This window comes from Rana temporaria, chromosome 6 (genome assembly GCF_905171775.1).
Source record: "Rana temporaria chromosome 6, aRanTem1.1, whole genome shotgun sequence".
Classification (NCBI taxonomy): Eukaryota; Metazoa; Chordata; class Amphibia; order Anura; family Ranidae; genus Rana; species Rana temporaria.
This window is the reverse complement of record NC_053494.1, coordinates 33,344,892-33,361,274: the sequence shown is the minus strand read 5'-3', so window position 1 is coordinate 33,361,274 and position 16,383 is coordinate 33,344,892. Positions and strand designations below refer to the sequence as shown.

The 16,383-nt window shown below is 44.1% G+C and overlaps 1 protein-coding gene across 1 annotated transcript in view; it reads right to left on the bottom strand.

The window, feature by feature from the left end:
* Window positions 1-939: 939 nt before the first annotated feature.
* Window positions 940-16,383, bottom strand: part of AMDHD2 (amidohydrolase domain containing 2) — a 41,129-nt gene continuing 25,685 nt past the window's right edge. The window contains exons 9-11 of the mRNA XM_040356620.1: window positions 14,820-14,888; window positions 6,241-6,342; window positions 940-1,315 (exon numbers count right to left, since the gene is read on the bottom strand). Coding sequence (XP_040212554.1) covers window positions 1,230-1,315; window positions 6,241-6,342; window positions 14,820-14,888 — 257 coding nt within the window. The 3' untranslated portion in view covers window positions 940-1,229. The remainder of the gene's footprint in view (window positions 1,316-6,240; window positions 6,343-14,819; window positions 14,889-16,383) is intronic.

Genomic DNA, 16,383 nt, shown 5'->3' with positions numbered 1-16,383 from the left:
CGGGAGTGACGTCATCGCCGCTCCAGCCAATCACAGCGCTGGAGCGGCGATACCCGGAAGACACGCCGGAGCAAGATGACATCTCGCTGGGCGTGGACCAGGTAAGTTCTCTTCACCTTGTTTTAAGGTAAGTATTTCATAATGAGCTAGTATGCGGTGCATTATAGCTCATTATGGTTTTTCCTTTACAGGTGTAAAAAACAAAACAAAAAAAAAAACAGGGTATACAACCGCTTTAATTGAATAAGCTGAAATTAGAAGCTGATCTGGTACAGCTGTACATGGGAACCAATTTTGCACTTTCCAGTTTTAGTAAATCAACCCCAATATGTATTTTTTGGGACTTGAAGTGGGCTTTAAAGCGGTTGTAAAGTATGCTTTGTTATTTTTAACCTACAGGTAAGCCTATAATTATTATATATAATTATAAAAAAAAATGTTTTATATAATAATAGTTTAGGTAAAATTAATATCTCCTAAACGTTCACCATTTAGGGGATATTCACCCTTCTTTCCGCCGCTGACATCAGCAGCGCATGCACTCTAAAGGTCTGCCAGACGGTAGTGACGTCAACCCAGCTCTGGCCACTCACAGCACTGGAGCCTGCGAACCCAGAAGAAAGGGGGGGAAGACATCAGCATTCTCAGCAGTGACCAGGCAACGCTGGGAGGGCTTCATGCTAAGGTAAATATGTCGTAATGTGCTAGTATGCAATGCATACTAACACATTATGCCATTTTCTCGCAGGTTTTTTTTTTTCAGCAGTTTACTACTGCTTTAATGTCCATTTAGGATTTTTCACGATTTTGATTTAATGGGCAATTGTAAGATCCAAATACATTTTTGCTTTGGTTTTGTGGGAGACGGAGAAGGCTATTCTTGGGAGAAATCTCGTCATTAGATTTTATAGAAGAGATATAAAAAGCTTGAAAACTCCCTATAGCAACCCAAAACTAATATTTCAGGTATATTTTATTTGCAACTAACTGTCTTTTCTCACAGATAACCAGATTGTCCCGTCTATCCACTGATCACGATATAACAGAGAAGATCGATGGCTCTTTTCCATGACCGATAGCTGGCACTCTGGCGACATCTTGTGGCTGCTGTATGGTCATGCACAAAAGAATAGGAGTCATCTCCTGATCAGCAGCCAGGAAATAAGGCACTCTAGCAGGATGGATGAAAATAAAGCAGTTCCTCAGGTAAGTCCTCACACTGCCTCATCTTATGTTAAAGCCGGATTCATCCATACAGCCTCTCCTGCTATGTAGGTTGCTTCCACATTCAAGCTATCATCGAGTAAAACAAAATCTGTGAAAATAAAAAGAAGATTAAAAAGTGCTAGAAAAGACAAGAATAAAGAAAAGGCTAGATGTAAAACTAAAAAGAGCTCATTTCAGGGTACAAAATAAATCAATCACCTAATCATTTATAGTAATGGATAGAGCAGTGAGGGGGTTAAAACCTCTGTCCGGTTTTTATGTCTGTCTGTGTTTTGATTGAACCCCTTTCCCACTTGTACGACTTGTCCCACGATTTGGGACTGGAAAGTAGCATGACAAGTCGTTCCCCAATGACAACCATTCAAGTTGTGCCGACTTCAAAATAATCCCTGCACACCGCACACAGCATTAGAGCAGGAGGGAGCGCTGAGTCAACATCGGAAGAAGAGCAGAGGGAAGAAGACAACGGAGAAGACTGGGCAAGAGCGAGCAAAAGAGCAGAAGATATCGGAGGAGACCCGGCAGAAGACATCGGACAGAGGGAGAAGAACCGGAAAGGGAGAAGTTGGAGCAGACCCCCAGAGCGGCCTAATAAATTGCTTTAAAAACCTGTGTATTGCGTTTTATTTTTGACACTTTTTTTCAGGTGAATGGGTAGGGGTACAAAGTACCACATACTCATTCACATAGGATGGGGGGCCAGGATCTGGGGGCACCCTTATTAAAAGGGGGCTCCCAGATTCCATAAAGCCCACCGCCCGCAGACCCTGACAACCAATGGCCAGGGTTGTCCTCATCAACATGGGGACAAGGTGCTTTGGGGTGGGGGAGTGTTAGATTTTAAATTTATTAATATTTTTATGTGATAAACGCTTCTGAATCATTGGTTAAACATGGTAGTTTTGAGGACAGACAAGGTCAGTTACAGGACACTACATCTATTCTTGAAGTTCTACGTCAAGACAGTGGGTGGCGATATGTTACTTAAATATACTCAAGTGGGTGTTACGTTTGTGACAGAAGCTTGCCACCATCCATGGAGCTAGTCTAAATGTGCATTATGCTTAGCTTGGCTTTTAAAACAGTATAAGAACACATGTGGTGTGCGTAGCTAGTTAGGAAGCTCTGGGGTCACCGACCCTACAGGGAGATGGGGGGCCCACCCAGCAGGAAGCTTTCTCTATGGAAGCCGAGCAGAAAGACGTACCATCATAACATCTCCTGAAACCTTTCTGAATTACCATCTAGCAATGTGTTATCAGCTGCCAATATGTAAGCATTGACTGTTTTGCTTGACTATCTTTGAAGAATAAATTTCATACTATTTGGAAGAAAATCTGAGTTTTGTATATTGGGAACGAAGCGCCTGGAAGAAGGAGACTTTTGACATATCACTTGACACGTGTTAAAAATGTCCCCTCTCTCCCACATTCTACAGGGAGCGCATGGCCCCCCTGCCCCAAAGCACACACCCCACATGTTGAGGGCATGCGGCCTGGTACGTTCAGGAGTGGGGGTGCTTGCTCGTCCCCCCACCCCCTTTCCTGACCAGCCAGGGCTGCTTGCTCGGATAAGGGTCTGGGCATGGACTTTGAGGGGACCCCCACGCCATTTTTTCAGTGTGGGGGTTCCCCTTAAAATCTATACCAGGCCCTTCCTTAGGGGAACCCATGCCAGTTTTTTTTGGCATGGAGTTCCCCCTAAAGATTCATACCAGACAGACAGTGCCTGGTAGTGTCGGGAATCAAAGTCGTATCCCTGTTCATTGAAGTCGGACTTCAAGTCGCAGGGCAAAGTGGGATCCACAGTCGTATACCGTTTTGTCAAAATCGCGGAAAAATCGTGCAACTTTGAAGTTGCACAAGCGTGAAAGGGGCCTTAGGGAGATTTCCTCTCACTTCCTGTCCTAGTGACCACTCTGAAGAAGGCGCTACAAGATTTTGTATGAAGTATTAAATAATGTTCAGTTAGCGCGTTCAATTTGTTTTCCCTGTGTCATTATTTTATTACACATAACTTAATTTCTGAACTCATTTGTTTTGGTTTCTTTGTATGTATGGATTGCATGGGTTGACACATGGGGAAAATGTCACGTCAATAGCACCTTTAGAAATATATTCACCTAGAAAAATGGTGACGTGTTCAACTCTTATTTTACCCGCTGTAAACGCTGGAATTTTTTTTTTTATACTAGCAAGAGCAGTAGTCAGAGACTTCTAGTGGAACTGTGGTGGGCAATCTAACACTAACTGACGCTGGGGGAAAATGACTAACTGCCACCGACATCACCAGTGACACTAATACAGTGATCAGTGATAATACTGTATACTTTCACTATACTAATGACACTGGCTGGGAAGCGGTTAACATCTAAGGCAATCAAGAGGTTAAATGTGTGCCTAACAATTGTGCTGGTTTTACTAAGAAATGTGTCGGTTTTTACTTCCGGCTTTGCAGGGAGAAAAAAAACGACACATCGCTGCTGTCAGTAGAGAGCCCTCTGTTCAGCTACACAGGGTTCTCTTCTGTCATTCGCTCAGCTGATCGGCAGGTTCTGGCCATAAATCATTGGCAGGGACCCGCCGATCGGGTTGTGCTGTAGCGAATGACAGCACAGCCGGGCGGCAGGCATGCGCTCACGCACCCCCCTACCCTGGGAGTACCAGATCACATACGGTTAATCTACTATTTTGCCTTTCCTGGTTCCTCCGTCCCCTCTCCTAATCAATGAATGAAATGTTTCCTATCGTTGCATGCCTTATTTTAAATTCTGTGACATCATCAAGGGGTCTCTGTGCTTCTCTATACAATACATGCAGATTAAACCATGTAGGAGAGTTCAGCAGGGTGCTGTACATAATTTCAACCAATTAAAGTGCTTCCAGCGTTTAGGTGCCGCTCCCCCATGCACAGCCTTTTACCGGAGAAAAGATCACAAAGCGTTTTGTATAATGCCGAGGATCCCGGCAGCCAACTCCAGTATGGCAACAACTAAGGGTAGCTCTCTCATTATCCAACTCTCCAATTCACAGGTATTACCCAAATGAAATTATGGAGAAGCCTCATAGTACACTACAGCTTAAAAGCACAAATTTATTTGCACTCACATTTCAGTAGCAACAAACAGTATGAGTATGCACAGCACTGCTGCGGGACCGGCAGGTGTGCATGATGATGTCACAGAGAAGCTCCGCCCAACACATTCCCTACATACGGGCGTCCCCAGCCAGGGCTGTCTTTTCCATTGGGCACGCTGGGCAGTTGCCCGGGGGCCCCACTTGCCTGGGGGGCCCCCCCCCCCATCGGCTGCCCAGTGACCCCAGTAAAAAATGGTGGAGAGCGGCGGGTCAGAACTGTATCGTGTCTACAGTCTCTGAGGGAGAGTCTGGAGAGGAGTCAAGAGTGGGAGCGTCGCCAGGATGGGGGTCATGGGAGAAGTCAGACACGAGGAGACTGTAGGATAAAACCAGAGCAGCCAAGCTGGAGCCATCTGACTGAGCCTTGCATGGTGCACCTTAGAGGAGGTCAGTGATAGCACCGCCAGGCCAGTCTAAGGGGCAGGTGGTTGCTGATGTAAGGGGGGAGTGAATACAAAAATATTAGTGACCCCCCCCTTTACCTTAGTGTATTTACTCTACGGAAGGTGGTCTCTGGTCACCAGAGTGCCCCACACATCAGAGTTCCTGGTGTTCCCCTTTACATCAGAGTCTGCAGGATTCCCCCTTACAGTGCAAGGGGGAAATCAGTCTTAGGACCCTGATGTAAGTGGGAACTCTGATGTAAAGAGAAAGCAGTGGACTCTGATATAAGGTGGTCTCTGGTCACCAGAGCCCCCCTCCACATCAGAGTTCCCCATTACATCATGATCTGCAGCGTTCCCCTTTACATAAGAGTTCCCTTTCACTGTAAGGGGGAATCCTGCAGACTCTGATGTAAGAGGAAACTCTGAGCAGGCTGGGTTATAGTAACCTAACCTTTAATGTCAATGAAGACATTTGTAAAACTGTAATTTTAGGTGCTTTTGTTTGCAGTGCCGGTAAAAAAATGTGGTTCTGCCAGTAAATTTCATAATTGTTGTCAGTAAATTCTTGTGCGTGATTGTGTAGACAGGGCCCCAGTGCACTGTATTGCCCGGGGGCCTATAATGCTCTTAAGATGGCACTGTCCCCAGCAAAGGAGATTCCTCTTGATATAACTTTCGGACATTGTGGCATTTATCCTTTATATGATTTACTTGCATTATTTATATTGGAGTATTATATAAGAAAAAATAAATGATATATAATTTTTTGGTGTAGTTTCACTTTATGATTGCATTTTAAAAAGGGACATGCCCACTTATTGTTTTATTTACTTGTTTATGTCCTGTATTCAGACATTTGTGAGTGCTGCAGTCCTATACACTGATGCAGTTTACACACGATAATTTTTCAGCAATTAAAAAACTTCATTTAAAATGATGGTGTGTGGGCTGCACATCGTTTTTCAGGTTCTGAAAAACGACAATTTTTTTCCCCGAACATACTGCATTTTTTTACGTCGTTTTTCAGGTTGTAAAAAATGATCGTGTGTGGGCTAAAACAACGTAAAAAACCTGCGCATGCTCAGAAGCAAGTTATGAGACGGGAGCGCTCGTTCTGCTAAAACTACCGTTCATAATGGAGTAAGCACATTCATTACGCTGTAACAGACAGAAAAGCGCAAATCGTCTTTTACTAACACGGATTCAGCTAAAGCAGCCCAAAGGCGAATGGAACTTCCCCTTTATAGTGCCGTTGTACGTGTTGTGCGTCACCGCGCTTTGCTAGAGCATTTTTTTTTAACGATGGTGTGTGGGCAACATCGTTTTAATGATGAAGTTGGGAAAAACAACGTTTTTTTTTTCATGCTGAAAAATGATCGTGTGTACGCGGCATAAGTGTGAGTTATAATCTTTTCTTTTTCATATGTTATACATCTATCATCTCATCTCCACATCTAGTGGGACCGTGTTGATTTATGTCACTACCATACCTGCATCTGCTCCAAAATCCAAAGTCCCCTTGCGGTTCTGTAGGCCCAGGAGTTGTGCTGGATGAAGAGAGGCGGCTTCTAGTGCTTCCTCCACTGTACAACCTGGCAGAAAACACACGCTCAGTAAATCACCATCATACTATGACCAAGGTACAATATTGACGACAAGGGGCAAAATGGGGACAAGGGGACTTTGAATGAAACACATCACTGGGATTGGAAGAAACAATCAATATATAATAAACAAGTTGTTTTATTCATAACATAAGGGAGCCTATTGCATAGAATGACATTTCAGTTAATAAATACTAGTGTTGCTCACGAATATTCGTATTGCGAATATTCGGCTCGAATATGGCATATTCGAGTATTCGCGATATATTTCGAATTTCGCGGTGAATATTCGCTATTCCGAATATTCGCATTTTTTCAATTTTATTTTTAAAACAGATCACATCCTATCGACGTCTAAAAGCATTGCTGGTATGATTAGAGACCCTGGGCCGAGTAGCTAAGCTGAGGCGATCCTTTTATGTTGCCGAATATAAAAAAAAAAAATTGCGAAATTTCGCTAATGCGAAAATGATTGCGAATTTTCGATAACTGTGGTAGGAGAACTCTGATTGTCTCTGATGCAAAAGGGGGGGGGCTTTGTGTATGTTTCTGTTATGAATATTTGTATGTTTGATATTTTTTTTTTTTGTAAGAAGGAAAAAATTGCGCATACCTTAAAAAAAGGGGAGAATACAGCAGCAACTCAAAAATGTTATACAACATAAATTAATACAAGACAGAAAATGGAGTCGCTCTACAAGAATAAAAAATATGTCTAGTGACAAGACATGTGGGCAAATTATAAAATAAGCAAGCGCAAATAACTTGTGAAATACACAGTCAAACAAATATATAAAGAAATATAGTCCCAATAATAGAAAAATAATCTTTCATAAAAATGTCTTTGATATGTGAAGTGAAAAAAAGTCCAAAGCATGCAGCATGAACGTGTTCAATCTTCAAGGTGTTTGATTGACAAACGGCTGTGACAGATGGATAGAGTAAAGAATCACCACCAATGCAAAACACTTTTTATTTTCTATTGTAAAATATCACGAATATTCTGAGCCAATCAGAGTGCTCCTTCCGCATTTGCCGAATATTCGCAAATATTTTCTATTGTAAAATATCACGAATATTCTGAGCCAATCAGAGTGCTCCTTCCGCACTTGCCGAATATTCGCAATTATTTTGTATTGTAAAATATCAAGAATATTCTGAGCCAATCAGAGTGCTCCTTCCGCATTTGCCGAATATTCGCAATTATTTTGTATTGTAAAATATCAAGAATATTCTGAGCCAATCAGAGTGCTCCTTCCGCATTTGCCGAATATTCGCAATTATTTTGTATTGTAAAATATCACGAATATTCTGAGCCAATCAGAGTGCTCCTTCCGCATTTGTCGGAATTTCGCAATTATTTTGTATTGTAAAATATCACGAATATTCTGAGCCAATCAGAGTGCTCCTTCCGAAATTTCGCCATCAATATCGCATTTGCATTTTGCGAAATTTCGATACAATATCACGAATATTCTGAGCCAATCAGAGTGCAAAATATCACGAATATTCTGAGCCAATCAGAGTGCTCCTTACGCTGTTGTCGAAAATTCGCAATTATTTTCGCATTCGCAATAGCGAAAATTCGCAATCATTTCATTTCGATAAAATATCACGAATATTCGAATTTAGCGAATATATCTCGAATATTCGACTATATATTCGAGATATATCGCAAAATCGAATATGGCGTATTCTGCTCAACACTAATAAATACGTACAGAGTGAGATAAACACATGGGGCCAGATTCACAAAGAGATACGACAGTGTATCTCCTGATACGCCGGTCGTATATATGCGACTGATTCAGAGAATCAGTTACGCATAGATATTCCTAAGATCCGACAGGTGTAACTGTGTTACACCGTCGGATCTTAGGCTGCAATTCCAGGCTGGCCGCTAGGTGGCGTTTCGTTTTTTTTTTACGCGACTAATATGCAAATGAGGAGTTACGCCGATTCAGAAACGAACGACCGCCCGGCGCTTTTTTTTTACGTCGTTTGCGTTCGGCTTTTTCCGGCGTATAGTTACCCCTGGGTCTTTGAGGCGCAGCCAATGTTAAGTATGGCCGTCGTTCCCGCGCCGAGTTTTCAAATTTTTGCGTCGTTTGCGTAAGTCGTTCTCGAATACGGATGGACGTAATTTACGTTCACGACGAAAACAATGACGTCCTTGCGACGTCATTTGGAGCAATGCATGCTGGGAAAATTTGCGATCGGCGCGGGGACGCGCCTGATTTAAATAGTACACTCCCCCTAGCCGCGGAATTTGAATTCCGCCGGGGGATTTACGATCCGCCGCCACAAGTTTTGAGGTAAGTGCTTTCTGAATACAGCACTAGCCTCAAAAACTTGCGGCGGCGGATCGTAAATCAGATAGGTTAGCGGATCTTTAGATCTGAATCTGGCCCATGATTGGTAATTCACAATGAGGAAATCACATAATTAAAAACATAATAAACAATGTAACATATGGTAAGCGTAAATGTCAGCAATTTACCCAAGAATGTATGAAAAAGTAGCATAGCATAGTAAATTGATAATTCAACCAATTGATTAAAACCCATGAGGACCACATAATTGCTGTAGTGAAACATAAATAAAAGGCTCTACGCGTTTCGTGGAGTGATATCCACTCATCAGGAGCTAGTTGGGGACACCTATAATATAGAATGATTTAATTAATGGTAATTAATTAAAGCAGGAAGAGAGGGAACAATAACTGTAATCCTAACACTCTTACCTGAAGGTAAAATATAAATGTTGAAAGGAAGAGCTACTGCTAGTATTGAGAATAAAAATGCCTAGGGGCGGAAAGGAGACCGACCCCCTGAGGTACAATATTGTTAACATTACTGACAGACAAGAGTGTCCGGCAATCTTGTGAGTGTGGAAACACAACCAATTTCACCGATAAAGTTGTCAATATTCACATATAAAATGTTATTGGTCATGCAAGGTAGGCCGGCTCACTTTCATCCCAGGGCCGGTTCCTGGTCCCAATCTGCCACACTGGAATTCAACCTTCCAAGGTAAAAGGACCACACACAAACACAAACATCAAGGCATAGAGTCCATTTATTCAGGCTAAGTGATTGCAAAACAACAGTGTGACATGAAGTGACTTGAGGAATTTCACAAGCACTATACAATTATAAGAACCTTATGATGAAGTAATCCTTGCATGTTGTCCATTCATGTCATACTATTGCTTGTAAGCATTCAAAGTACATGTGAACTAACAATGAGATTTACTTTGCTAAAGCACCACACATGATAGACCACTGGAGTTTTATGAATACTGGGCCAGATCCACATAGAATTGGATAGGCGCAGCGTATCAGAGATACGCTACACCGCCGTATCTTGCCTGGCTTTAAGTCGAATCCAGAAAGATTTTGCGCCGTAAGTTACGGCGGCGTAGTGTATTTCTGGCGGCGGAATTCAAATCGGCGGGTAGGGGGAGTGATTCATTTAAATGAAGCGCGTCCCCACGCCGATTGAACTGCGCATGCTCCGTTTCGAAATTTCCCGCCGTGCTTTGCGCGAAATGACGTTGCAACAACGTAATTTTTTGAACTTAGACGTGACTTACGTCCATCCCTATTCACGGACGACTTACGAAAAAAAAAAAAATTCAAATTTCGACGCGGGAACGACGGTCATACTTAACATGGCAAGTCTATCTATACGCCGCAAAATAGCAGCTTTAACTATACGCCGGAAAAAGCCGACTAGAGACGACGTAAGAGAATGCGACGGCCGCGAGTACGTTTGTGGATCGTCGGAAAAAGCTCATTTGCATACCCGACACGGAAAACGATGCAAACTCCACCCAGCGGACGCCGAAGTATTGCACCTACAATTCAAAGGCGTAAGAAGCCATACGCCTGTCGGATCGAACCCAGATGCCGCCGTATCTTGGTTTGAGGATTCAAACTAAAGATATGACGCAGGTAATTTTAAAGTACGCCGGCGTATCAGTAGATATGCCGGCGTACTCGCTATGAGGATCTGGCCCACTGTTTTCACCTTTCTTTTTTTAGGTCTATTGTTGTCTACCAGCACACAGTGCCAGCTGGTGCTCCAAATTTTTGGGGGGGTGCAAACAAACTGAAAAATTCTGAAAAAAAAACAAAACAATTGAAACCTCACTGTGCACATCAAACGCAGCCACTGTGCCATCAATTGGCACCACTGTGCCCCATCGAATCCTGCCACTGTGCCCCCACCCGCAGTCTGCCCGGCACTTACCCTGTCTCGGTGGGGCAGCTGGTGACTGCGGCGAGCAGTGTCCTCCATGTCTTCTCCCGTCCTCTCCTATGATTGGAGCCTGTCGTTTCAGCCAATCAGGTGATGGGCAACAGACCCGAGCACCTGATTGGCAGAGAGGTGGTTCAGTGTTGGGAAAGCAAATATTCATTCACTTTTCTCATACAGCTGGGTGAACTGCAAAGAGCCAAGTATGGCACTCGCTGTTTGCCTTTTCCGACGCCTATTAGAGCCTATGGCTCTAATCAGGGACTTAAAAAACACCCCCCGCCGCTGTAATTCAGGCGCTTGAAAAAAGGCCGGCGCCTGAATAAGGGATGGCATCGGCGGCCATGGATAGATTCATGCAATGCATGAATCCATCTATTGGTGATAGAGGGGGGTGGCTGGAGAGAGGGGGCGGTGCCCGTGCACCCTTATGGACGCACCGCCACTGTCGGCACAGCTGATCTCCTGTGATTAAAGGTCCTTGTTCAGGTATTTCCTGTTATGGAATGACAAAGCTCTGTCTCCCAATTGTGTTCTTTCCCTGTACCATTTACTTCCAGTGGAGACTATAAAGGGGGCTATACACTGCCCTCTGGAAAGCGATCCGTGGTGGGACGACAATAGCCATTGCTGCCAGTGTGCAATAGCACTATTTTTTTTTTTTTTTTTGGATGAACGAAAAAAAAATTAACAGTGCATATCAGGGGTGGTCCATCCATTAAGAGAGAGAGAGAGAGAGAGAGAGAGAGAGAGAGAGAGAGAGAGAGAGAGAGAGAGAGAGAGAGAGAGAGAGAGACTTGTAAAGCGCAACACATGCGAACTGAATCGCCTCTGGGCGCTGTATCCATTTCATGGGTAAGGAACCCCTTGACCTCAGAAGAGATGGGTTTGAAACTTTCTCCTGAAGGCCAAGTGGTCCGACTCCGACTCGGATGGTGGTTGGTAGTGCATTCCACAGGCGAGGTCCCTGGACTGCAAATCTTCGATCTCCTTTGGACTTGTATCTGGCTTTGGGTATTTGGAGGAGGTTTTGATTGGTGGATCGCAGAATGCGATTGGGGTTATGGGCTTTTATTTTTTCGCATAGATATTGGGGGGCGTTGCCTTGAATACACTTATGTATTAGGCAGAGTGCCTTGAAAGCGCCCCCGCTCCCCAATCCATGCGTCCGGCCCCTTTCAGGACAACGGCGCATGGATTCCAATGCAGGGGCCGATTTTTTTGAAGCACCGATTAGAGCCAGAGGCTCTATTAGGCTTCAATATAGGGTGGGCTCAGATCGCAGAGAGTATGCTCCGATCCCACCCAGGTGTGTTACAACAGTGAATGAATATTCGCTGTTATAAGACTGAATGTCCTCCCGGCCAATCAGGAAGCCGGTTTTGACACCAGTCACTCGATTGGCTGAAAGGACAGGTGATCCTATTGCACGCCTAGTAGGAGGGGAGCAGCTGGAAGCCGCCATGAAGGAGAGGACACGGAGCCGCTGCCTGCCGTCGCCAATGTGGGAAGGGGCCGGCAAACAGCAGGGCGGGTGCCGCGGGGGGGGGGGGGTGTGTTTGCCACCATTGTTACCATCAGTAAACCCACCTTGAGTGCTGATGGGCAGCTGGGGTGCATGCAGATAGAAAGTGGCTAAGAGGCTGCAGAGTAGATAAGCAGAGCTGAAATGCAACCAAGGATAATAAAAATTAAATAAATAAAAAAACAGTATTTCTAAAAAGGAAAAAACAAAATATGGCCACTGTACTCAATACCCAGTGCTTTAGCAAACGCTAGTACATCTAATTAGGGGTTACATCCGATGATTAAACATGCCTAATTCTTTAAATTAGATAACATTTTTTAAAAATAGTCGGTCTGTAACTTTCTAAGCGGAAGGTGTACATCTTCGCCGTTCATTTGCACTCATCAGTCATTTGGAAAAAGGGAAATCCTGGAATTCAGCCGTCATGTAACCCAAAGCAAACAGGAAGAGTTAAACCGGAGCAGATGGATACACGGGTCACCATGGACAGCCTGCCTCTGGCATTTAAAACCCCCAGCTGTCAATAGAGGATTAATTTAACCCCAGCACTACAATCAATACTCAGAATGTAACAATGACTGCAGACAATAGTCATGGTGCATAGGAGTGGACACAGTTCATGTCATTTATTGATGTATGCTCCATGCACTAGTACTATCTATATGTGGACCTCAGTTATCATTGCCTCAGAAGGAAGAAGAGTTATGTGGGGTGCCAATAATGACAAGATTTAGACTTCATTTTTGGTGCAGATTTTAAAATCACTGGAAGAATGGGAAATATCTAAGCGGCATCTGCCAGAAATATTTGTGGTCCCTCCTTAGCAACGACATCCTTTTCCTGTTGCTAGGCATTTTAGACCATCAAAGGGAGCAGCCGGTTGGTAGCAAGAGAAAAAATACAGAGCGTTCCTCAGCGTGACATTTTATATGAAATGCCAATAAACCTATTTGATTGCTAAAGGAGAATTCCACCTTTAAAAAAGTTAGCAAAAAATAAAAAATAAAGTAAAAATGTGCATTTTATATTTTTGCATTTAGCCTACCAAGCATTGCAACCATAATAATTGGATTACAGGTGCAATGCCTTGGCTCTTGCAGGCTCTCCCTTAGACCCCATTCACACCTAGGCGTTTTTACGCCTGTAGCGCTACGCCGCTGCCGCCAGAGGGCTGAAAACAGATGTCCCTCTATGGAGATGGTTCACATCTCCACGCCGAACGCCGGACGCCTGTCGCCTGCCGCGTGAAAAAAGGTCCCGGACCTTTTTTTCAGGCGTCTTCGAGCGTTCGGCTAGGAGATGGCAATCATCTCCATAGATGGGGTCATCTTGGGGCACATCTAGGCGGACAATACCGGCGTTTTGTCGCCGCAAATCGCGGTACAAAACGCCGCTATTTTTACCGCGATTTGCGGCGACAAAACGCCGCGATTTCGTCCGCCTAGATGTGAATGCAGCCTTAAAGTGGTACTAAACCCACAACAGTAAAATCAGTCTGTACATGCAGTAAATCATGCTTGTTATACTCACTGTGGAACCTAAGGGGTTAATCCTCTGCATTGTATAAAAAGGCTGTTTGATCCTGTCTTCTCTGACCCTCCCCTTTTACTGTCCCCAATCCATCGGATAGAACAGAGCCTTGGGGGCACTCTGCACATGCGTGTGTATTGCTAAAGAGGTTTTTTTTTGGAGGGTGCATGTGATCAGCACAGGGCCCATCGGCACTGTCCAGACAGAGGGTCAGGGGTCATGCAGCATCATAGGACAGTCAGAGGAGAATAAAAACTTCTCCTACAAGCTTTAACCAGACGCTAATAGAAGTCACATATTGTTGATGAGAAAAGGTATTTAGCAGTTTATAATTACTAATACTTTTGCATTTCCATGTCCTGTGTACTGTGGGAGACCAGATATAGTGAATGCAGGGTCCTGGGTTTAGTTACACTTTAAACTTTAGAGCTGGAGGAAATATCAACAAACTACATGTGCAGGGTTCACTTAATTTCAGTTACCGTCGGGGTATACTGTGCCCCAGCGTATAACACGCACCCCAAGCTCAGCAAGGTAAAAAATAAATAAAACTTACATTTTTGCCCTGCGTCCATCGGCGGCCTTGTCCGGCATCCGTCTGCGGCCTTGTGGGTGTCCGTCTCGTCCAGCGTGTCCGTCTGCGGCCTCCATCCAGGTGTCCGTCTCGTCCAGCGTGTCCGTCTGCGGCCTCCATTCAGGTGTCCGTCTCGTCCAGCGTGTCCGTCCGCGGCCTCCATCCAGGTGAGCGTCTCCGGTGTCCATTTTGATTTTGGCGTGAGCCGAGGGGAGACGGATTTCCTGTGTGTTCGGCTCCTCTCGGCTTGTCTCGGCTCCTCTCGCGCTGCTGCGGGTGGAGCTGAGCGTGGCCGAGCCTAGCCGAGTGCGCAGTACACTTGGCTCGGCCAATGTCGGAGACAGCGGGGATCGGCATATATCGCGCACCCGCGATTTTCCCCTGATTTTAAGGGGGAAAAAGTGCGCGGTGTACACCGATAAATACGGTACTTTTTAGTTAAAAAAATAATTCACAGTGGAGAAATTACTACACGCGTTATTGTTTGCTGAATTGAAGCCACGTATGTGCATGAAACCTAATGAACACCACTGAAAAGTCTGAACCAGGTACTAGAACACTGATGTCACTAACCTGTGGCTTCATGAAAGTGCCTTACACACATGTCCATTGTAGCAATGCTGCCTGCCAGCGTATGTGTCCCTATATAGCAGAATGAAAAAGAGAAAAAAATAATCTTATAATCCAATAAATCAGCAAAATGTCCTTCTAATAATAGTGAATACAAACAGTGGACATAGGGGGAGATTTACTAAAACTGGAGCACACAGAATCTGGTGCAACGGTGTATAGTAACTAATCAGTTTCTAACTTTGGCTTGTTCAATCAAGTTTAGACAATAAAACCTGGAAGCGGATTGGCTACCATGCACAGCTGCACCAGATTCTGTGTGCTCCAGTTTTAGTAAATTTCTTCCAATGTTCTCAGACATCGATGGCCACAGTGCTGGATTACCAAATAGGCAGAGTAGGCATTGGCCTATGGGCAATGCTGTATCCTGGCCTAGGCCAACAAGGCCCAGGCCTAGGGCAGCACTTTGCAGGGGGGCAGCATGGAAAGTGTCCCCGCTGGCTTGTGCTACACTGTTGATGTAACGCAAGCTGTTTCTAATTTTGACTGTCCTATCATCCTGGACCACAAACCTTCCTCATTGTGCTATATGTTTTCTGCTGTACCATTGGCATGGTTATATCTTCTTAGTCAGGAATTTTTTCGGAAAATCAGTTAGTCTGTATGGAATTCCGACGGGAAAAAAAAACATGCATGCTCAGAAACAATTGTTGACGCATGCTCGGAAGCATTGAACTTAATTTTTCTCGGCTCGTCGTAGTGTTGTACGTCACCGCATTCTTGACAGTCGGAATTTGGTGTGACCGTGTGTATGCAAGCCAAGCTTGAGCGGAATTCCGTCAGAAAAAACACCCGATTTTTTTCCAACGGAAAATCCATTCGTGTGTACGCAGCATAAGAGGCGAAATCTCTTGAATAATGCAAAAATGGCCAGAAAAATGAATTTTAACTATTCCCCAATCTATCTAAAATAAGAAAAAATAATACTTGGCTTTATTAAAAGGATATAATCCTAATGCCGCGTACACACGACCGTTTTTCGGGTTGTAAAAAAATAACGTTTTTTTTATGTCATTAAAAACGATTGTGTGTGGGCTCCAGAGCATTTTTCACGATGTAAAAAATGGCCATTAAAAATTACGAACATGCTCTAATTTTTCACAACGTTTTTAACGTTGTCGTTTTTAACGTGGAAAAAAATGGTCGTGTGTGGGGCTTTAACGACGTGAAAAAACGCGCATGCTCAGAAGCAAGTTATGAGACGGGAGCGCTCGTTCTGGTAAAACTACCGTTCATAATGGAGTAAGCACATTAATCACGCTGTTACATACAGAAAGGTGTGAATCGTCTTTTACTAACACAAAATCAGCTAAAGCAGCCCAAAGGGTGGCGCCATCCGCATGGAACTTCCCGTTTATAGTGCCGTTGTACGTGTTGTACATCACCGCGCTTTGCTAGAGCATTTTTTTTAAACGATCGTGTGTAGGCAAGGCCGTTTTAACGATCGGGTTGAAAAAAACGTTGTTTTTTCTAGACCATTAACTACTTGCCGACCAGCCACCATCAT